The 24,065-nt window shown below is 40.6% G+C and overlaps 1 protein-coding gene across 3 annotated transcripts in view; it reads right to left on the reverse strand.

Moving 5' to 3' along the window:
* Window positions 1–1,026: 1,026 nt before the first annotated feature.
* The window catches only part of FAM120A (family with sequence similarity 120 member A), a 115,536-nt gene continuing 92,497 nt past the window's right edge, over window positions 1,027–24,065 (reverse strand). The window contains exons 12-18 of one of the 3 annotated variants that reach the window (XM_020905481.2): window positions 19,963–20,077; window positions 14,446–14,655; window positions 12,249–12,432; window positions 11,526–11,663; window positions 9,271–9,412; window positions 8,878–8,974; window positions 1,027–2,940 (exon numbers count right to left, since the gene is read on the reverse strand). In XM_020905481.2, coding sequence (XP_020761140.1) covers window positions 2,629–2,940; window positions 8,878–8,974; window positions 9,271–9,412; window positions 11,526–11,663; window positions 12,249–12,432; window positions 14,446–14,655; window positions 19,963–20,077 — 1,198 coding nt within the window. In that variant the 3' untranslated portion in view covers window positions 1,027–2,628. Of the gene's footprint in view, window positions 2,941–8,877; window positions 8,975–9,270; window positions 9,413–11,525; window positions 11,664–12,248; window positions 12,433–14,445; window positions 14,656–18,444; window positions 18,594–19,962; window positions 20,078–24,065 lie in introns of those variants that run through there. The other 2 variants (XM_070459435.1, XM_020905484.2) reach the window with 2 other exon arrangements.

Here is a 24,065-nt window from a genome sequence, read left to right on the forward strand (position 1 = left end):
GGACAAATTTGCCATTCACAATTCCAAATGATTTTACTAGTTAACTCAAGCATGACTTCTCACTCTGAGGGCTGAAACACGGTGGCTCTTTCAAAGAGCACAGTACAGAAAGGAGTGCCTGCCTGCTCTGTCGCGTCCGACTCTTTGTGACCCCACGGACTGTAGCCCGCCGGGCTCTGTCCATGCCTCTCCAGGCAAGAATACTGGAATGCGTTGCCATGCCCTCCTCCAGGGGATCTTCCCCACCCAGGGATCGAACTCGCATTTCTGAGGTCTCCTGCATTGGCAAGCGGGTTCTTTACCACCAGGGCCCCCTGGGAAACCCGTGGAAAGGGGATAGGGCTGGTCAGCTTTACAGTGAGGAGACCTGACAACACCAACTCAGTCAGTTGATTAAGGTCACCATCAACGGTGATAAGGAACGCTAATTTTACATAGCCTAACTCCGGTCCATTCATGAAAAAAAAAATCAGACAAATAACAGTTAAGGTACATTTGACAAAATATCTTGCTACTCCTCAAGGCTGTCACAAGGTCATCAAAAACAAAGTCTGAGACCCTGTCACAATGAAGAGCCTAAGGAGACATGACAGCTAAATGTAATGTGGTAGAACAAAAAATGTAATGTGCTAGATGTAAACAGCTAAATGTAATGTGCTAGAACAAAAAAGTGCATTAAGTAAAAACTAAACAAATACAGTATGGATTTGGCTTTTTTTTAAGTGGTTTAATCAAGATCAAATGTATTTCTTCCTTGGGCTTTTTTTAAAAAAAATTAAATTTCTATTTCTAAGCCTGCTCTATCAAAGAATGTCTTTTTTGTAATTATGAAATTCAGACATCAGCATCAACATAACTTGCACTTTGACAACACATGTTCCTTTAGAGCAAGAAATGGAATTACTTGCAATGGGCAAAATACTTCTAAATTTTGGTTATTTGACTAGGTTCTTTATTAGTTGTTTCATTTGGCATTAAACCTCAGTAAAATGGATGTTCTTACAAAGAATTTAAAGCCACACCATCTTTATACTAAAAGAATAAAGATTTTTATTAAGCATTGTAAGTTGCATTCAATAGCCTTCAGATACACCACACCACAACCCATCTACAATCAGTCAAACCCAACAGCAGTTCATTCTTGCACAATCCATGAGTTAGGGCAAAACTCCCTTCAACTTACAGTAAGATCCTACTCAGGTCTTGCGGGCAGGGATTGGGGAATTACATCTCATTTCTGATCACTAATGTGTGATGAAGAGCATCAGGAGAATTATATGAAAACGAATAAGAAGTGATTCTGATTTCAAAGTACATTGTTTGGAAACATTAACAAAAACATCAAAATGATATAAGTATACCTGCTTCTACTAAATTCTTGATGGGAAAGTTCTCAAGAACAAGCAATTTGTTTCCTGCTACAGAAGGGGGGGTTGTTTTTTTTGTGTTTTTTCTTTTAAAGATCAAAGGGATTTTTTTTTGTTTTTCACAGAATTTCATATTTTGCTAATATGAAGGCATAAAACAGCAACAAAGAACAATAATGCATACAGCAGTGAATACACCAGGGTAATGTTGATATTTGAAACAGCTAGATAATTTGGGGGGTTTTAGAATAAATGCAACAGAGGTCAATAATCACAAAATTTTAAGGTTAGAGCAAGATCAGTCAATGACTAAACAGAGTTAACATCTTTTATAGGACTATTACTGATTATTAGCATTTTTGTTTTGCAAATGGGCACATACTGGTAAGAATGGAAGAAAGGACAATAACATGCATAATATTAACTACACACTTTAAAAATTATGAACCATGCAGAAGTTTAGCTCAAGTAAGTAGCACTAATGGTCTACATCCGATTCAAAACCACATAGTTCATTGATCACAGATGCATGGTATTAAGTCACGAAAAGTTTCAGAACACATTGTGTTGATTTTGAAAGGTCATTTGCATCTTCTATGATTTCAACTTTATCTCCATTTAACTTGCTTGTAAAGTATGTATGATGTACTGTATATTTAAAATCAGCAGAACGGCAATATTACTCTATAATTTTTTGTTTTGATAGTTGCACTTTTTTTCTTAACACAAAAGAACCACATCAACAGTGATGAATTTTAAGTAAGAAAGAAAAACTGTGGTTGTGCCTTATTTCTTTCATAATCATAAAATCAAAGCCTTAGACAAAGCTTTCTTGTGAACAGTAATGCAAAATCAAAGATAATGGCATACATATGGTGCCAAATGCTAAAAATGATATTTTAAGCTATATATACTTAAAGACTGCCAAAATTTGTTTTCTTTATAGTTCAAGAAACACAACTATAGGCTTTTGTCATTAACCAGTTTAAACTTTGTGTGTACTTCATTTTAAGTGTGGGAGTCAAATGCTCTTCATTTTCTTTCTCTCTTTTTGTTTTATTGTAGCATTTTGACTACAACTGGTTAAAACTAAAAATGTGTTGTTTAAATCTCTGATATCAAAGAGGGATCCGAATTTCCAAAGTCCTCATTTTTCTCTTACGGAAAGGAAAAAATGTACATAACTGTAGGCTCTCTTTCTCTCCAGATATTCCTAAATCCTTACCCTTCCAGCATCCTTCACCCTCTATAAAAAATAAGTTTACTCTTCTTTCTTTAAGACAGCTGCCTCCAGAGCATCAGCCCTGCGGCAAGCACTGTCTGTACTTAGTGCATTTAAGTGAGGATTCGTATTGCACGTCTTAGAGTCATTGTTCAAGGCACTTTCCGAGTGGCCGGGGGCCCTGGTGTCGCCCGCGCTCCCGTTCATCTGGGGGGCCGGCTTCTCCTCAGCCACCGCTCCGTTTTCAGCCAGGGACCCGTCTGAAGACATGGCGGAGGATTTAGATTCCCCGGATCTCGACTTCAGTTCTTTGGCCACTTCTTCTGCTGAAGCAGCATAAGGAGGCTTGCCCTGTTAAAAATGAAAGACAGCAAGCAATAAGGCAGTGTTTGATAAACAGCGGGAGAGAGGAGACACCAACTGAGGCCTGGTGACTCACTGCAGATTCAAGAATAGAATGCAGTGAATGTGTGGCTGTGTCCCTCATTGTACGTACTCTATACCCTATGCATGTTATACACTATAATATACTCTATGCACTCTATTATATACACTATATATTCTCTATACAGTTGACCCTTGATCAACATGGATTTGAACTGCCCAAGTCCACCATTATATGGATTTTTTTCAATCAATACATACTATAGCACTAAATGAATCTGCGAATGTGGACTGTGGATATGGAAGAAAGCTAACTATAAAGTTATATGTGGATTTTTGACTGCATGTTGTCCAAGGTCAACTTCATAGCCCATATACACTCTATAATACATATACACTCTATAATAGATATACAGTCTATATTATACACTCTATATCTGCTCTATTCATTCTGTTATATACTCTATCCACTCTGCAGTCCATATACAGAGTAGAACTGGAGGTACCTATCACCCTGACTTTTAGAGACACCCTCTTGTACACCAGGGGTTATCATGTTTCCCATCTGGGCTCATTTTCACATAGTGTCTTCTCATTTTAGTTTTGAATCCTGTAGTTCAAAAATACTCATATAAACTTTTCTAGAAGTCAATACTTCTGTCATTCTCTAGAAACCTTGAGGAAAGTAATTAATATAAAAATACAGGAGGGCCAAAAGGGAAGAAAGATAATACTGAAGATTTCAAGTACATGCTTTCAAATCTCAAAGCCCTCCCTCTCTTAAGGAAAAGTCCACTTCCCAGACTAAACACATACTTGGTGCAGTGGTGATGCCAGTAGTGATGAAGCAGTTCCCTCACAGATGCCTGCTACAGGAAATGCTTTGAGGGGCCTGCTTAACAGGGAACCTCCCTATAGTTGTGAAGGATGCAGGAAGACTAAGAAGGAAAGCCAGCCTGCAGCTGTTTGGAAACAGACACTCCCTCTCTCCACAGCAAATTCCTCCCATGAGCTCAGACCCCTGCAAGGTTCGCCCACCACTATAAGCACCATGAGCACGGGGCGGCACTGCCTCCTGTCCCACGGACACAGCCTCTCAGAACTGCCCCATCAGGATGGCAACAACAGAGACAAGAAGGCCAGCGACTCAGGAAACAAGGTGCCAGTTACCATCTGTCCTTCTCAAGGGGCAAGAATACTACTTTCACTTAAAAATGAGCAACAGGAAGTACCACGGTGAATTCACACATTATACCAATTAAAGATGGAACAGCATCCCCAAGGACAATGAAATATGTCAGGATGGCACACCAGTAAATGATTAAGACTTCTTCCTCTGATTTTAAAACAGGCTATGACAGGACAGGATGAAGAGGAACACATATTAAACCAGGAAAAGCCATCAAGTGAGGTGAAAACCTTAGGGAAGAATTAAAAATAAAAGAAAAAATAATTCCAGAAAGAAACACTAAACTAGAAGAAACACCACTAAATAAACATCATATAATACCTGAAGGCTAAAGAAGAAAAATTTTAAAATCAGAGACAAAGAGAAATGCGGATCAAACTCACAATGAGATCCCATTTTACACCTACGAGGACAGCTAAACTCCTTAACAGAGAGTAGCAAGTGTTGCCATGAATGTATAGTATTGGAATCTTCATACAATGCAAATAAGAATGGAAAATGCAGTCACTTTGAAAATTTTGTGCTCCTCAAATGCTTAAATACAGAGTTACCGTATGACCCAGAAATTCACTTTTACATATACACTCAAGAGAACTGAAAATGTGTCCACACAAAAACTTGCACATTAAGACTACAATTAACAGTGCTCTATTATATATTTAAAAGTTGCTAAGAGAGAATATCTTAAAAGATATATTCCCATCACAAGAAAACGAAATCTGTAATTATGTGCAGTGATGGATGTTAACTAGACTTACTCTGATGATCATTTTGTAAATACAAGTATCAAATCATTATGATGTATAAATGAAACTGATATAATATTGTCAATTATATCTCATTAAAACTTGGGGGGGCGAAAAACAAAACCTGTATATATGTGTTCATAGCAACATTATTCCTAATAGCAAAAAGGTGGAAACAATCTAAATGCCCATCAACTGATGAACAAGTAAACAAAATGTAGTATTATCTAGACAGTGGGGCATCACTCAGCAATAATAGAGAATGAAGCCCCGGTCTGGGGTACAACAGGTGCATTTACATGGTATGTACAGAGGGCAAGTCCAGACAGAAAGCAGATCATCAGAGTCTGTGAGGGTGGGGTGTGACTGCTCATGAGTGAAGGGTTTCTTTCGGGGTGATAAATGTTCTGGAATTAGGGGTGACTGCTATATGACCTTGAGAATACACTGAATTGTACACTTTAAACAGGTGAACTGCATAGTATATGAGTCACATCTTGAGACAAAAAGGAATCCAGAGTATGCCAAACACTGAAGACAGAGCACCAGAGATGAAAAGAAACCAAAGCAAAAGAACTGAAATGAAAAACAAGCAATTCAACAAAATTTTCTGACATAAAATTTGAAATTGCGCTTGGGAAAAAAGTATTGCATACTGACTGCAATGATCCAAGAAGGACCAGCAGCAGGACATGTCACTAAACTTTAGCAAAAAAATGAAACCAGGGGTTGTGAGGGGAAGGGGGGGCAGAAAACAATTTAGGTCAAAACTTCAAAGGTAAAGACAATTCAATTATTATTAGTCTTTATTAGTCTAATAAAGCAAAACTTTATGACAGAAGAAAATCATATAACATGTGTAAAAGTCTCTTGAGAAGATGTGAACCAATATTTCTAATTACTGGGAAAATAAACTACTTCCAAATTAAATACTGTTATCCTAAGTCCTCCCTAGGAACTCACTAAAGAAAAGAGCCTCAGAGGGACAAATGGACCAGCAGCCTTAAGGCTTATGGGGCACAGGACATAGTTATCTACAGACCCTGGACAAATGTAGCTGAAAGAATAATGTACCTTGGACAATGTAGACAGTAGTAGCATAGCTACTTTTTAAAATGTGAGAATGGTGGGGGGAAATGGGGGAAGCATATACCAACACTTTAATTGTTTCCTGTGATTGTGCTGGTGATGGAAGTATTAGCTATTCCTAACAGACTATGTAGAAGGCAATGACACCCCACTCCAGTACTCTTGCCTGGAAAACCCCATGGATGGAGGAACCTGGTGGGCTGCAGTCCATGGGATCGCACAGGGTTGGACACTACTGAAGTGACTTAGCAGCAGCAGCAGCAACAGACTATGTATGCAATGTGAGATGAAATAAATGATGAGTTATGGGATGTTCTAATTTAATCATTCTCTGGGTTCTTAGGAACCAAGATTCTCAGGAGGGAAGAAAGGACATACTGACATAAATAGTAAACTTTAAGTCAAATTCCTGAAATTCTGAATTTGAATTAGAAGCCAATTTAATTGGGGTGGGAGAGGGAACAGCAGATTACATGTATATATGTTTGCATGTGCATTATACATGAGCGTGCATGGGTACACCTTTTCTCTCTAGGTCTGTTCATAGGAAAAGCCCAGAAATGGTGACTTGGTCTAGAAGAAAGAACATACAGATGTAACAGAGATGAAATTAAATAAAAGCCTCACAGTCTTCAGTTTAAACTGGAAACATCAGTGTGGATTCAAGAGAATCCTACCTTTAAAAAATATAATAAAAAGCATATCGTTTGTGTGTGTGTTTATATATATATAAAGAAATAGGACTGTGTGTGTCTATGTACACAGAACACTAGGAACAGTGACTGACACTATGGCAGCTTATGTCCATCAGGGAGTGCTCTTACTGTGGTCTTCAAATGCTGTTTCTCACTTAAGAAACCAAGAAACAAAGAGAAATGACTGTCACTGGTTTGCTGGGCTGGGTGATACACCAGATAAGAAGCTACTGAAGACTAGAGGTCACAGCAAAGCGCCCCAGGGGCCAAGGACAGGTGAGTTGAGCTACAGAACCGTGTGTTGATCTATAGCTTTCCCAAAGGGCTGTAACCCTGAGGCACCAAATAGAAAGCGATGGGAAGCATCTCTTTATAAAAATATCCCAATAAAGAAAAACAAATGATGGAACGAGAGTATCTTCATTTTGCAATCTGCAATATATGAATAGATCAAGAGGTTCTGACACATAAAAAAGATAAGCAGACAGGAAAGCACATGACTCCACTGCAGTCTTGCCACAGGGACAAACCCAAGTACAATCAAGCATCCAGATCCAGCTACTAGTGGGCAAGAAAGGTCAGAGTCACACAAGAAGAGCACCGTGAGTGTGCACTCAGCAAAAGCCAGGATTCTGAAGGTGAAATAGCCTGAGTTGTCCCTAAACGAAGGAAAAAGGGAGAGAGGGAAACCTGCTGATTCAGAGAGGCTCAGAAGACATAGCAAACTAAAGAAAATGAATAGAATTCAACAAGTGTCTGCTGCTGCAGCTGCTAAGTCACTTCAGGCATGTCTGACTCTGTGCCGAACCCACAGACGGCAGCCCACCAGGCTCCCCCGTCCCTAGGATTCTCCAGGCAAGAACACGAGTGGGTCAACAAGTGCTTAGGAAGGCACATATGAGCGATAAAAAACCCGAAAGTGACAAGGGAGAAATTAGTGAGTACAAAACTCTTGGAAAGAGCTGGCAAAATGTTATTCATCACATGGGTGATGGCTACATGGCTATTTGCCTTATATCTCATTAAACTACATTTTGATATACATGTGTGTGGTTTTTTTGGTATCTAGGTTTTATAATGAAAATAAAAGTGCTTAAGCAATACAGGGATACATATTTCCCACTACTAGCTCAGGAAAGGCCCTTGTACCCACCAAGGATGACTGTAATGAAAACCCAGAGGCACTTTACAGGACAAGCTCCAGGCTGGAGAAGAAAGTTCTCCTTCTCATAAACCTGCCGAGAGACTGGGAGTACCTCTGGCTCAAAAGAGCATTTTGATGAAGGCTGAGGACGGTCAGGGTGGGACTACAGGGGAGCCGGAATGAGCTGAGGACCTCCCCCTTGCTGGATGCTGCACGGCAAACAGGGGTTGCCTGGACCTGTTTTCAGGCAAGAGACTGTTTCTGTACTTGACTTATTTGATGTATTTCACCAAAACAGAAGCTATCAAGATGCTAAGATCACCTGGCAAAGGCAGAGTTTTATTTTCTCTTGGCCAACTATTTCCAAATTAGGATTATTAATTAATAAATGAGTCACACAAGTGTACTCCTCTTAATGTTTACAAGGATGCTATAAGGAAAAATTGTGTACTTTGATTAAAGCCATAATTCAATAAATGAGGCAACGTAATACAGTGTTAGGGCTGATTGGTCTTTTAAAAACATCATTCTCAAGGGGAAAGCCATCAGAATCCAGGTCCTAAAATGGAGTATCCAAAGCGGAAGAAAGTTCTAGCTCTTTCATGAAGACAGACATGTGACTTTATTTTCTCATGAGCTGATCCTTTCATGGAAGAACTAGTAGATGGTGCAGGAGGAAAAGAAGATGCACTGTTCTAGCACTTACAAAGTCACAACTTCTTTTTAAATCCTAGATGTGATTTACCTAAATAATGGTTTATAATATAGATAGCATTAACAGCTTCTGGATTATTCTCAGCTAAATTCCCAGGTACAGCACTCGAACATGAGCTCACACTCTTTACCCCAAACGATGCTGAAACGGTCTGGGTTTGAGGGAAGGTACATTTGAAAGCCACCACGTGCCACTACTGGGCTAGAAGCTCAGCAGCAACAGAAACCTTCTGACGCCCCTCCTCCCTGATCAGGGACACCGAGATACTGTCAGGGAGAGCAGGCGCCCAGAAGTGAGCTGGCACCAGCACTACGCTGTGTTATTACCTGAATCGCACCCTGGTTTTTATAGCCTCTGCCATAGTACCTTCCACCTCTTCCAAATGTTCGGATCACTGGAGTGGAAATAACTCCTCTTGGACGCCTAAACACATCAAAGAGGACAAAAGCAAACAGACTTGTATCTGTTCAAGATAACATTTAAAATAATATCAAATGGATTTAAAGGTGTCTAGTCTATGCTATAGGAAGCACAGACTTTAATTTCTGGATTTAACAATGGTGTAAATAATTACATAATGTTGTATATAATGGAATTCTACATAACCACTAAGAATATGTTTAATGATATAAAGATGTTATTAGTAAGCTTATAATTAAAGTAACAAGTAAGAGGTTGGTTTTATTTATACAAATACATTTTCATTGTTCAGAACTCACCCTCTTGCTGGTCCTCCAACAGAAACTACCTGCAGGGGGAAAGGCCCACGGCCTCCTCGGCCCCGTCTGCTCCCAGCCCAGTGGCCAACCACGGTGCCAGCTATTTCTAGCTTCCCTCCCTGAGAAGGTATAGGTTGGATTCCTGCACAAAAGTAGATGAAAAAATCTTGACAATCACAGAAACAGCAAAGAGAAACAAGCAAGCATTTCCTTTCAAATGTGGTTTCTATTTCACATGAAGCCCTTTCTCTTCCTTTGTAAAAACTTGTTTATTATGTGAACTATCTTTGCACACAGTTTGATTTTAATTTGTCATTAAAAATATATCTGAAAGTAAGACAACTGTGTTGGCTACTGGAAGAAATCACAACTGAAATTAAGTTATGACTTAAAAATGAGTACAGCTGTTGGGTAGAAACAGATCCAGTACAGTACTGGGTATATATGGCATACCTTCTACATTATCAAGATAGAAATCTGCAAATTCAAATGTTTTTCTCTTTGGGTAATTACTTAAGACTTTACTACCTTAACCAAACATTACAGAAATTAATCAGTAAAGCTAGCCTGTTAAGTTTTATTGTGTTATTAAATGATAATTTCCTTAGGCAGGGTTACAAATATTTTGTATTCACTAACTTCTATTAATTACTGGTAGCCTGAATATTCCAAAGTTTTCTAACTTACCTAAGAAAATGCTTAGACAATTAACTGATACCAAAATTTCTGACAAAAACAAAACAAAATAGAACCTCAAGCATCTTCTTTTCTGGGAGATGGAAAGGATTATAATAAATTCTCCATCATCCTGGTGTTAGCCATGACCATAAACAGCCAGGTATCGCTGTCCAACAAAACCTACAAATAAGTCTTACATTTTCTAGTAGCCACATTAAAAAAGTAAAATCACATGAAGTAAATATTAATAACATATATTTTATTTAACCTAATATACCCAAAATAACATGTAATCAATATAAAAAACTACTAATCGATATTTTGCATTCTTTCTATGTTAAGTCTATAAAATTAGATGTGCACTTAGGACACAGCTCAGTTTGGATGAGCCACAGTTCAAGTGCTTGAAAGCCACATATGGCCAGCAGCTACTATACTGGACAGTGGAGATCTGAATTCCAGACACAAATTGATAGAAGTTAGGAAGTAAGTTCCTACTGTCATTTCAGACTAAACCACTTCTAATAGAGCAATGTTCATAGTCAGGACTCCTCCCCACCCCCGCAACAGTATTTTATCACAACTGCAGGCCAGCATGAGTTTCCAGGCAAGGGTTGCAAAAAGCTGAAGCTGATTGTAAAGCAGAGAACACACGTTACTGTGCATTGTGTGATGCGCAGTAACAGGAGGAAAGCACCCTGGAGAGCCAGGAGAACTAAGGGGAGGCAGGAGAGGGCATGCACGTCCAGTGGAAGAAAAGTGGCTTCTACAGCTACAGAGAGAGGGCAGCATTCATCCATGAGTATTACTGTTACAAAAGATGTCTCTAGTAGCTTCTGTAAGAACCCAAGTAACTCAACTGGAAAAATATTTCTGATCAAGAAAGGCTTGCCTATCCTAAAAGTTCTTCAAAACTGTATTTGAGTAATCCTGTAACACAGACTTGACAGGTTTAGATTTGCAGTCCCAAAATGTGGCATTTACGACAAAGTTACAAGTCATGGGCTTCAAAGTACAGCAAAATCACAAGATAATATTTTAAAACTCAATGTTAAGACTGTTTCTCACCTTCACAAGCCTAATATGAATGAGAAGAGAAGCAATGGAAATTTAAACCAGACTATTTTATTAGATTTTTCTTTACTGATGTTTCTCTGAAACAAACTGAAAAACTCTTTTACGCCAAAAACTGTACAATGCCCTTAGACTCTTCTATATAAGCATGATCCTCTTTACTGACAGAGGGCTGTTAAAGAACATGAAAGAAAAAAAAAATCCCTGGCAATGAATGGGCAACCTGTTCTATCACAGGAGGCAACGACTAGGAGGCGGGTGCACAGAAGGGCTGTGTGTGGACACAGTGGTCCCGCTGGAAGACAGAGATGGGTCAGAGCAAAGCTGCCGCAGAAACCTGGGGGCAGGCAGAGGCTGGCAGATGAGCAGCGGCAAATACCAGAGTGGGGGCCTATCAGAAAGGACTTGGTGCTGGAGTCAGGACAGACCAGGAGGAAGAAGAGCCAGAAGGAGCGGAAGCTGCTGGTGGACAAAAGCTCTAGGAGGAGGTGTGGCATAATTACCGCCCTGTGACTTGCTAGTCCTGCTGCTGTCACTGCCTGAGAAGGCTCCACAGTGTCCTGTTGCTGTCGCCACTCGGAAGGCACGGTAAGCGCCTGTCGCTACAGTTTCCCCATAGGGGCCTCCAAAGCCACAGACTCCTGTGGGACCCGGGTGGAGAGAGACGGGAGAAGCCATGAGGAACTGGGTTCAGGGAAAGCCACCCATGGGCTTTCAGGCAGAGAGACCCCCATGTCCTTCAGTTGCTCTTACACCATCAGCTGCCAAGGAAGAGCCGCCTGACCCTTCTCCTCACCAGCAACACAGGAATGTCACCTTGCCTGCTCTTGGAGGAGCCTCTGGAGACCAAACACTATTGCTATGGGCTCTGCCACAGGCTTGGGAGGCAGCCTTAGTGGAGGGGAGTTCCGCTGACCCCACAACATGAGAAAATCTTAAACCACAAATGTCAGCAGAGTTTTTGGCCACACTGACCAATTTTAAAATCATATCTCTGCAATAGCTTCTATAGCCCCCACTCCCTTTCCCATATGTAATCTCTTCCAGGATCAAGTTTGTCCCTTTCTAATGTGAAGAGCTGTTGCTGCAAACTTCATAACTAAGGCTGAGAATTATTTACAAGCTCTCAACACAGCAGGATACAGCTCACTGAGAAGGCCTGCATGTTGTGTGTGTGTGTTTCCCCACACTAGGAAGTCCCTACCTACAGTGGTGGACACACTCACCTGCAAAGCCCCGCCCTCGGCCCTGGGCCGGGGGGACGGGCCCGAAGTGCCGTGGGTACACAGAGGTGGGGTAGAAAGGCAGCGCCGCTGGCGGTGGGAAGGGGAGTGGGTGGCTCTGCCGGGAGAAGTTCAGCCCTTCCAGGATGCTTTGTCGCATCTTTTCTACCTTGGCAGCTTGCTCGGCCTGGAAGTCAAGGACTGGCATGTGAAAACTTCATTCACAAATTCAATTCAATTGAATTGGAATGAACAGGAAAGAAATAAGACATGCTGACCACTATGCTACACCTACATGTGTGTTAACCGCTTAGTCATGTCCTACTCTTTGTGACCTCATGGACTGTAGCCCGCCAGGCTCCTCTGTCCGTGCTTATTTACCCATAAATAACACAACCACAATCTGCTCAGTGACACTTTTTTTACAGAATGCAATGTTGTTGATGTTGTAGTATAATCGTAAGTCCTGTCTGACACATGGACTGTGGCCAACCAGGCTCCTCTGTGCATGGGATTTTCCAGGCAAGAGTAACTGGAGTGGCTTGCCATTTCCTTCTCCAGAGGATCTTCCTGACCCAGAGATCGAACCTGTATCTCCCACGTCTCCTGCATTGTCAGGCGGATTCTTTACAACTGAGCCACCAGGGAAGGCCACAGAATGCAAACCTGACCACAAAAAAAAAAATGCCAAAAAAAAAAAAAGATACTTCATCTCATAATCTTAATCTTATAAAACAAGAACCATTTACAATAAAATTTATTAACTGAAAATAAATTTGGTTCTCAAAATCAATGACTAAGTCCAGACAGGTCATGCTTACAGCCTTCCTTCCACTCATGCACCAGGGAGTAGATGATGCCTAGTTCACATCTTTAAAATTTACTTTCCTATCAATTTAATTTTAAGTCAAACATTCACTTTACAGAAAAGGAACTGAGGCAAAGAGTAGCAGATGCTTCTTAAGGGATGCATGGAGTTCTTTAATAGAGAAAGGGACAATAGACCAATGGACCTGTCCATGGGGCTACCAGTGAGGTAGCCTGCACAAATGTGAACAATACAACTTGTGTATGTCAAATTATACTGTGAAAAAACAGAGTGTCTTTTGTTAATAAATACATAAATATGTATGTGCTAAGTCGTTATACCAGCAACCAATCTTTAATCAGAGAACCTGAAAATCTGCTTACTCTGTAAATTTGTCTTTAAACTGAGCTTAACTTAAGCAGCATGTGGAAGAATACATGTTTTGTAGTCTAAGGTTAAAAAGCAAAAAGCTTGCAGCATGTGTGAGCCTCTTTTATATAAAGGGACAAGATAACCTGATGACCTACTTCACTTTATTTTTAAATTAGAACTTTAAAAAGTACACTCAATCCTAACTATTCTTGAGTTCCACGTCTGCAAACTCAGCCACTTGCTAAAATTTATTTATAAACTCAAAATCAATACTCCTAGCATTTCCGTAGTCATCTGAAGACATTCACTGAGTGGGATAAAGCTTGGATGGCCACCTAAGGTTACAGCAAGCGCAGCCCTGCCTTCACGCTCCAGCTTTTATCCTGCAAACATGTGTCCTGCCGCTGTCTCCTGAGTGCCCCAGGTTCTGTGTTTCGTGAATGATTTTGCTGTTAGAACAGCACAGTGCTGAGTATCGGCTAATGTTCCCAAGGGCCAGGCTGTGATGTACCATACAGAGAAAATGCGTGTGTTAGTTAAATGAGCTTTGTTGAAGCTGAGTTATAACGCTGCCAGTCGTAAGTTCAATGTGAGTGAGTTAACAATATATATGCATTAAGAAGTATTTAAACAGATATATACATAAGATAAGGTTATTGTCTTATTGACTGATTGATGAAGATGATGCAACAGAAGGTTTGCAGGACCCTAATCCTGTATTTCCCCTAAGTGCAAAGATTCAGTATTTGCTAATTCAGTGTTCAAGGCGAATTCATACAATACAATTACTGTGAATAATGAGAACCAAGTGTATGTCCTGGGCTTAGCTCATGTGGGCACTGAATTGACATTTAGTTACACACTGGGCTGGGCTCAATCTCAATTAAATTCTTGTTGCATGGGCTCATTACAAATTCAGTAGGAAAGACAACAGATTAGCTAGTGAGCATTATTTCATTCTGGTTAGAAGTGGCCACCCCCTCCTCCCTGCCCCACCCAGCCTGCTTTCCTGCAACTGACCTGACCATCACAGAGGTCGATGAGTGGGGTCTTTTCCCGGCTTGCTTTGAGGAGTTTGGACTGGAAGAGCTTCCCATCAAAATACATCCAAGGACAGCAGTGTTCCCAGGGTACTGGCTGGCCACATGCGTCGTTTGCAAACAGGGCCATGTCCACGCCACTCATGAAGAGAGCTGACAGCTGAATGCCTCGGGGGTCGAGGTTCTCAATCTTTAAATGGAAAAGAATTATTTCTATGGAGTAAGAGTACTACAGCATCCAATTCTTGCAATGTCTGACTATAACTCTCCATGGGTCATAAGGACACCCCTCAACCAAATGCCCCCTAAGTAGCCCTATCACTATCTTACAGTGACTTAACACTAACCTATCTGAACAGAAAGACTTTTTATGTTATTTAACAAATTTAAGTTTAAGAAGCTGTTTTATAAACATACTGAAATATTTCCATTTGGAATTTGTAAAGAGCTATATAAGTGTAAAGCAATACTGTATTTAAGGTGGACACATGACAAAGTAACAAGTCATTCATGGTCTCCTTAGCAGTTAAGAAGCCCACAATTCATTTATGAAATAAAATTTTATACTGTAGATTCTAAACACTGGTACTATATTAACAGAAATGTGGTAAAAAGGAATATTGTATTAAGATTCTACATTTTTAAAGTAGTTATCTTAAAAAAATTATTTGGAAAGAAATTACATGGTGTAATTTCATTCTAACGCTTATATTTTATGTCTACATTATTTTATATGTTAATGTTTTAGATAGCAACTTATTAATGAGACTGTCAAAATGTTTTAGGAGAAATGGATAGCTTATAAATGAAAGAACACAACAGCAAAAACACTGTATCTGAACCATGCAGACTATCAGAGTCTAGAGACTTGCATTTCTGGGTTCTTTTCCCTCAAGTCATTGCTGTGAGCAATGTGAGCCTTCCCTTGTACACACAGCCCTTTCTTCTAGCAGCTAATGCACAAGATAATGCACAAGACAAATACAGTCAACTCTTGATTATCTGTGAAGGACCTAGTTTGTGGATTATCCAGGACTGAGTTTTAACTGTCCTGGTTTCTGTCTTCCCACCATGCATACTTATTTTCTAAGGTGGTTGTATCTTGAGAATGCAGTCTTCATGAGTACCAAACTAAGCAATGCCTAATTGTGGCAGGTAAACTAGCTTTTCATTAAAGAGAAAAAAGATGACTCCAGTGACAAATACTAATGAATTTATGATTATCTGACGCTTCGTGCTGTCAGTGTCAACATTCCCCATTATCAGCTAACACCATATTTTTCAACTTAAAAAAAAAAACAACAAAACACAAAAAACAAAACTTGAAGTCAATGCAGTGAAGAACTTCCTGAATCCGGAGAAGTCTGTCCACCCCTCCCAGCCCACGCCTGCTGGCTTCTGCTTCTCCAGTGTAGTGCTGGAAAGAGTAACTAATAAGCATATTCAGTTGAGGGCAGGTGGGTTCGGGATGATAGATGAATTTTTACATTTATGAGCAGAAATCGGGGCGGGTGCAAAATGGAAAAAAAAAAAGGTCACCTGACTTACTTAGATCCCCACTGACTCTGCCTCTCTCTGCACCGCAGAAAGGAAGTGGAAATTCCTTTCTTCTGAGTCTCGAGGCAGAAAGAGTTTCTCCTTCCTAAACACTGACGCTGTGGGAAAGTGTCAGAGCAGTGATGCCAGCCTGAGCCTGGGGGCTGCCCGAGCAGCACCCATCTCCTGGCCTCTCCGCAGGGACGATGGCAATGCGGCCTCTAGCCACGCTCTTGCTGCCAGTCCACAGTCTTCGAGGCCAGGGGAGGGAGGGCCTGGTCAAGGCTGAGGGGAGGGCAACGATGGTGCTGATGCTGCTCTGAAGAAAACACAGTGCCAGCAGTGTCCTGGGGAAATTCGATCCTACTGTCACTTCTTAGTGACTGGCGGTGCTGGTCAGACCCACCCTCAGGCCTTACTTAACTAACAGGGCTCAAAACCACTCTGGCAGATGGCCATCTGAGTGCTGAGGCTAAGAAATAAGAGCTGAAACACAGAAGCACCGGAGTTAAAACAACTTCCCAGTGAGCTGATGGGAGGGATGGCTACGTCTACCTTATCCATACACATATATATTTATTTTAAACGACCTTATCATTACTTAATGAACTGTTTTTATGGGTTTAAAAAATGATTTTCAAGTCAATTAGTTTTAGAAATAGCAACTACTATTAATTCAATAGAGGAAAATTCTTAGAAACTGTCTAAATAAAGTGAATAAAATCTCAATTGCTGTGTGGATTCACTTTATTCAAAAAAATTTTTTTTGAATTTTAATTATTTTACATGGCACTTTATATTTCACTCCCTACATGTTAATTATACATATAACACTATCTAATATTTATGGGGCACTTAATAAGTATGTATCAGATACCACACTAAGTATTTTTTCATATATTATTTCATTAGCATCTCAACAACTGTATGTGTGATACTTCTGTTAGTACTCCATTTCAGAGATGGAGACACTGAGTCACAGAGAGCTCAAGGTCACAAAACTGATAACTGGTAGCACCAGAATCTGAACCCTTGATCACAGAAATGGCTGTAAAATTCACATTTTAACCTCATTCTCTTATACCACAGAAGATGAAATATTCACCATTATTCAAAGTTCCTCAACTAGAAAAATACTGACAAGATTTTCTGATCTTATAGGAAACACAAATATGGAACGTATCTCCAGCAATTAGTTGAAGAACCAAATTCCAGTGAGGCTTACTTTGTCCAACTTCTAATTACTGGGCAACAGACTCTTACTTTGATTTGGCATATTTACCTATACGCACAACAATTCTTACAGGTATCACAGACATGCTGCACGTCCCTAATACTGTCTTAAAGCTCTTCATTTTCCATCTTTTAATTCTGCACTTGGCATGTGAAACTGTTAAAAGAATTTAAGGCAATTATAGGGATGTCAAGAGCAAGGGAGAAAGAAACTGGATAAATATTAAAACTGTACAAAGATCTTTCTCTTCATCCTTTACCCACCCTCCTTCAAATACAGCATCAGTGCTGATTTTACCTTAGTCTTTATGTTTGTGCTGGTAACCTAGGAGAAGTGCCAAAAAAAAAAAAAAATAACAGGGAAAAAGTGAGGGCTGTCAATCACTGAGCCACGCAGAACACTCAATTGTTCAGGGTTGTGGCGGGAGGACAGAGAATGGACAAGATGAAACTCTTGCAAATTCATTTAAACCAATGGTTTCAACATCTTTTCCCAAACCTCCCATCAGAATAGCCATCAAGAGGGCAAACTGTCAAAATTAGGTCTTTTCTCTTCTCCTCTTTATTCTCAAAGCACATGATGGGCAAAAATGGGAGAAGAAAAACAGGATCTGGGCAATCCACAAACTGGACAATGGCCTCTAAAACAACAACAAAAATCAAGAGTTGACTATATCCTAAGCAGGAAAATGGTGTTTTATAAAAAAAGCATTGTCACTGCTTTTGAAATAGCAAAACAACTTGAATGGTTAAGTGAAAAAGCAATTTTGAAATTTACTTTTCTATCACTGAATTTTGGGACTCAGCCTCTGCATAAGGATTTTTGTTCATTTAAATGATTAGTTCTCAATCTGATAACTGAGAGGATCACTGATCTTAAAAAACAAAGTAAAACAAAACACCCCAACTATTTCTCCCCCCAATGAATGCTGTTATTTTCCCTTTCAGCTCTTTCAGAATTTATGGTGCTCGTGAATGAAGCACTAATGATGCAGGCTGTCCTTGGTGAAAGGAACACAGACCTTCAGACCAGCAAGACCCAAAGGGATAGTGGTGGGCTTGAAGTAACTGCACATAAAATGGGTCTTTCTAAACACAGCTCTAGAAATGCCTGGCTTTAGATGAAGAATCAGGAGAAAATCATGAAAGCACTAAGACCTCAAAAGAACCAAAATGAAAGCTTAGAGTGTGACTGTCTTTCAAAAGTTATATCCTATGTGTTGATCCAAAAATGAAAAGGATATGGGAGAAGATGAACTTTGAGTAAAAGCAAGTTGATGGTGAATAAGGCTTGGTGGGCATACCTGATACCTGGCGGTCTGATTTTCAGAACTGGGATGTCAATACTGATGTAATAATCTAAATAAGAGAAACAGGAAGTAGAGGTAGAGGGATGGCACCACACTCTAGTAAAAGTATTTACAACACCCCTGAGCACAGTCTGCTGATGAAGACGGTGGTGATGGCACCACACTCTGGGATACAGGACGCAGAGCCTGCACTTAGTACCAGCCTCTCAGGGGACACCCGGCCAAACAGTCTAGAACGAAAACTTAAATTCAAAACCATTAAAAAAAAAAAAGTCTGTCTAACAGAAAAGTTTAAACTACAAAGTAAAGAATATAATTTGAGGTAGACTCTCCTAAGTTTGGTTGTCTTTAGTTTAGCTTGTTTCAAAGTCATCAGAAGCCTAAGGTGATCACAAATGACATGGGCTCCACACAGTTGAGGGTCAACACTGGATTACTGAATTTAACTCCATAATTTAGGGGCAACTACAGATTTATTACGCCCCAACAGTAGAATACTGAAAACCCATCAAATGAGCCTCAAACTCTTCTGCAGGGAAAGAACGCCTTCATAAAGAATGGTAAAAAGATCTAAAAGTGAAGGCGATTTTGTCAAAAGAGATTACTTGATTACAAATCAAATTTTGTAAAAAAACAAACAAAAAACACAAACCACAACAAAAAAATCAAACCAATGGCAAAGAAAAAACCAAAACCCTGCACATTAAAAAGAAAAGGCAGATCCACTAATTTAGCTAACTCTGAAGTCTTGAACTTTCTAAAATTTAGTGTAGAAATTAGAAAGCAAGTACAGCCACATGGACACAGTGACTAATAAAAGTGCACTGAAAAGATAAGCACACCAAAAACTCAGGTGACAAAATGGACAAAACTAATACTGTCAAAATAATCAAAGGAAAAAAAGAATACTAGAAGGGAAAATTAAAAGGAATACGATGTTAAATGCTGACTAAAAGGGCACAGGAATGATGACATAACATTGTTCTTCAAGTGGTTTTTTAAAAGGGATTTATAATACCAGGAGGGCAAAGACTATTTTTTTTTTTTTTTTTTTTTTTTAGAGAAAACGAATGTTGTATTTAGGAATAATAGAACGAAATAAGAAAAAGAATCCTGGCCAGATGTTAGTAAACTCTTAGGACCAAGCCCTCCCAGGGTTTGGGATTCCCACCTGAAATAAAAGGCAAGTTTACTTCCTGATGTGAAAAACAAGAATAAACACCCACAGGTAAACAAGGGAAAAATCTTTATCGCACAAAAGTAGACTTGACTGTTTCTATAACCGGGAAGGAAATTCCTTTTGCCCTGAAGGCTCTCAAGTTCACGGCATTAGTATTACTAGTTTAGTGCACTGAGTGGCTTGAGCCATGGCTCCGAAACAAGACCTCCCAAAACAGAGAATGAGGTTTGCAGATTACCTTGAGCTCCTGCAGCTGATCAGGCTCATAGAGTTTGGGGGACAGCGCCTGAGCCAGGAAGGCATCCAGCTCCTGGCGACGCAGTATCCGTGCTCCAGGCCACTGCACCATATACCTACAGGGGGCGGAGAGAGAGGGTCTGGCGTTAGGATGGAGCAGTCATCAGTCACAGGCACAACCTGGTATTCCGGTTCTAGGGAAGAGTCAGGATGACGCAAACCAAGGAGGCCTACACGGATTTCTCAGCCAGCTTCTCTAGTTTCAGTGGATGATGTCAGTTACAAATGGAAACCTAATCATTAGCTGGGCTGATCAGAATGTTTGATTCTGGAATAATATAAAATAGCACACTAGATAAGAACACACTGCAAACCAGCTGGTGATTTTTTTTTTTTTTTGATACAACTTATATATTTTTCTGAGAGGTTTAAACTCTGAAAACACATGTTAAGCACCAATTTATATGATTTATCTATTTTAATTCAACACAGGGTACCTGGGAGGCAGGCCCCAAGTCCAAATAAGCAAGATTTACCTCCTGATGAAGAGTTAGGTCTTGTGTAAACCACCTGCAAGGAAGGGGCTCTGGTGGTGGCAGGTGAATGCCCTGCAGTGGAATAGGAAGTGATAGCAGGGACAATAAAGCTTCAGGCTTCAGAACCGGCACCTGAAGAACTAGTGCCTGCAATCCCTGGGGTCAGTGCAGACTTACTGGGGCCACCCTGGTGTAAGCACCTAAAGGGAAATCAATTTCTAAATCTTCAAACTTCCGTTTGTACTATCTGCCTGAGAACAGCCAGGTGTCCACAGTCCCTTTTCTCTACGGATCACTCCCCTTTACTCACCGTGCCAACTCAGCCCTGGCCCAGTGGCAACCTCCAGAGCACTAGGAAAAGGCACAACCCCAAACAGTATTTGGGTGTGAGAGAGTGAGGAGCTAGCCATTAAGAACTTCATCATAAGTCTCACTGCATATCCAATGGTTCCTAAGTCTACACTCAGCAAACTTGAAGGATGACCTAATCAAGCTGCCAGCTGATCCCCCCAAATAACTCCTGGTGATCCCTATGTGATCTCTCGCAAATAGCTTAAAAGGAGTCTGGAGAACTGTGATATGCCTAACAAAGCTCTTTTCCAGTACTGTCTGCTGAGAAAGGTTTCTCGGTGCTTAAAATTTAAGTTGAGAAAAATTAGGATCAGAGTTAGTGCAGAGCCTTCTCTCATTTCGGTAATAATTAATATTCATCCACAGGAACGTAAACATAAAAGGGGAAGAAGAAAGTTCTATCCAAATGATTAAAAGGAGTATCTTCAGTAAAAATCCCAATAGAAAAACCAACGTGATCGCTGGTGCCAGGCGCTAGTCTGAGTATTTACACACAACTGATTCCTTAAGTGGTCACAGCCACTCTGAGGCGGGAACCTTTACTGTCCCATTATAGAGATGGTGCAGTGGAGGCACAGAGCTTATGTACTTCATGGTCAAATCATGCAGTAGAAGCAGAAAGGAAATGCAATTTCAAGGTAAACAAACAAGGTAAACAAGGTGGGTGTTAAATCTCTATGGTATTTAGATTCGATCAGATATACTTAGAAGTGTGATGTAAAAGTTTTATTTCATTAAACTGTCAACACTTACAAAGATAAAAATAATACCCTATGCAATTGGTTGAGTGCCAAATATCTTAAACAAAAGTCTTACTGAGTTTTAACCAGAGTTTGATGCAAGAAACAGCAAATCTGAAGAAAGTCTCCCTATTTCTCTCTGAAAAAAATCACTGTGGAAAGATTGTCCTCAATATAAAAATGTTCTTTGCTTAAGTATCCATATTATGCATCCCTTTTATTTCTTAAAAACTGTGGTAAAATACAAATAACATCTGAGCAGCTAACACTTCAAAATACACATAACAAAAAATCTAGCATTTTAATCATTTTTAAATGGACAGTGCAACAACATTAGATATATTCACTGTATTCCAACAGACATCCCCCACCATCCATCACTACAATTCTTTTCATCCTGCAAACACTAATTCCCCTCTTCATCCCCTAGCCCTAAGGCTAGATGTTTCTTTAAATATTATGATTCAGGAAAAGACTGTTTCATGGACGGGTTCTTTTGCTCAAGTTCTTTCCTGGTTTTCCTGGCAGCAAAGATTCTCAGCACTCAGTTTAGCTGTAATAGAAAGTCTTTGGGGTTACTGGTGGTTTAGTCGCTAAGTTGTGTCCAACTCTTTGCGACCCCATGTACTTTAGCCCACCAGGCTCCTCTGTCCATGGGATTTCCCAGGCAAGAATACTGGAGTGGGTTGTCATTTCCTTCTTCACAGGATCTCCCGAGCCAGGAGATCAAACCTGGGTCTCCTGCATGGCAAGCAGATTCTTTACCAACTTAGCTATGAGAGAATCCCAATACCCACCATTTCCTCCGTCTGACTTTCTATTTACATTTTAACAAAGTTAACCTTTATCTCTCTTTCAATTCAAGTCCTCAGAAGGACCTTCTGTATATAGAAAGAGCATGATGTGTGTTCCTAAAGATATGCATATACACAGACAGACAGCTTAAATACCACAGAACGTGGACAGTACCACAGGCACTGCAGTGAACAAAAGCTGACCCTTGGTAATCTCCTGTGTCCACATTATTCTTATCTGTGCACTGACAGTGTTTTCAATCTCTTTATGTTTCTCAGTTTTCTCCAGACACTCTTTTCCATGTCTTCCTCCTGGGCCAGGCTTTAAGTTTTCTACCACTGGAGTCTGAGGGTATCTGAGTTCGCTGCTAGTCACCTCTCCTCTCACTGCCGTTTAGAAGCACGGAAGCGGGACTAGAAGCAGGTCTCCAAGTCGCTTGGTGGACAGAACCAACGTGGTCTGCCTCTGACTGGCACAGTTGGGCAGCTGGACCCTGGCTATGCTCCTGGGGGTGTTGCAACAAGCTGCACTTGTTTGGGGGGCTCAAACCCTCTATCTGCCTTACTGAATTCATTAAGTTCCTCCAGAAAGTAACTCAGTTTGTCTTCTCAGAAGCTCTCTTGGATAAGGACCTTATCTGTCTGGTCTCAGTTGTCCCCCAGGAAGGCTGCTTTCTGTTTCGTTCTAGACACGTGCTTCGCCCTCACACTGAACCTCTGCTCAGATGCTGGCCCCTCCTTGGCGACACTACAAGGATTCGAGAGATTTGGCTATCATTCTCTCCCTTTCTGATTGCTCTATTCATTCGTTCACTTATTTATGGCTATGCTGGGTCTTCACTGCTGCACACTGGCTTTCTCTGGTTGTGGCTCGCCAGCTTCTCACTGCGTCAGCATCTCAGGTTGTGGGGTCCGGGCTCCAGGGCGTGTAGGCTTCAGAAGTGGTGGCACACAGGCTCAGCATTTGCTGTGAATGGGACTAGCTGCCCCAAGGCAGACAGTATCCTCCCAGACCAGGAATGGAATCCGTATCCCCTGCATGGGCAGGGAATTTTTAACCACTGGACCACCAGTGAAGTCCTGATTGCTCTTGCAATGTCACATTTGGAACATATGTAACATATGGGTGCTGACATCACTAGTGAAAGCACAGAGAAGATCACCACCTCCTGGCTAGCTTATGCCTGCCCCAAAGGCAGAAGTGGAACCTCATCACGAAAGAACATCGGCAAATCTAGACTGAGGAAAAGTCTACCCAGAGATTGACAAACTGCACCCAGGGACTGGCTGACTGTTTTGAAACACAATTTCCTGGAGCAGCCACAACCATTAGTTCACATGTTGTCTAAAAGACATAATCTCCAGATCCTTGATCTACAAAACACACCAGTGTTTACTCTTCAGAAACATCTCTGCATCAACCCAAAGAAACCTGAGAAGCTTGGAGGAGACACGCACCTGAACACAAGAACAAGGCAAGATTTCGTTACTAATAAAGGATGTTACTGTGATAACAAGAAAAATCTGAGTATCTGTAGATGAGATGTATCAGTATTTTTCTGATTTTGAGGATGTCCTTTTTTTTTTGTTTTAAAGGAAACAGATTAGGGGTAAGCGCGGTATCATACTCACAGCTTCCATTCAAGGGTTTCAGGACAAACACCCAGGAGATAAGAGGAGATA

Source organism: Odocoileus virginianus, chromosome 31 (genome assembly GCF_023699985.2).
Source record: "Odocoileus virginianus isolate 20LAN1187 ecotype Illinois chromosome 31, Ovbor_1.2, whole genome shotgun sequence".
Lineage (NCBI taxonomy): Eukaryota > Metazoa > Chordata > Mammalia > Artiodactyla > Cervidae > Odocoileus > Odocoileus virginianus.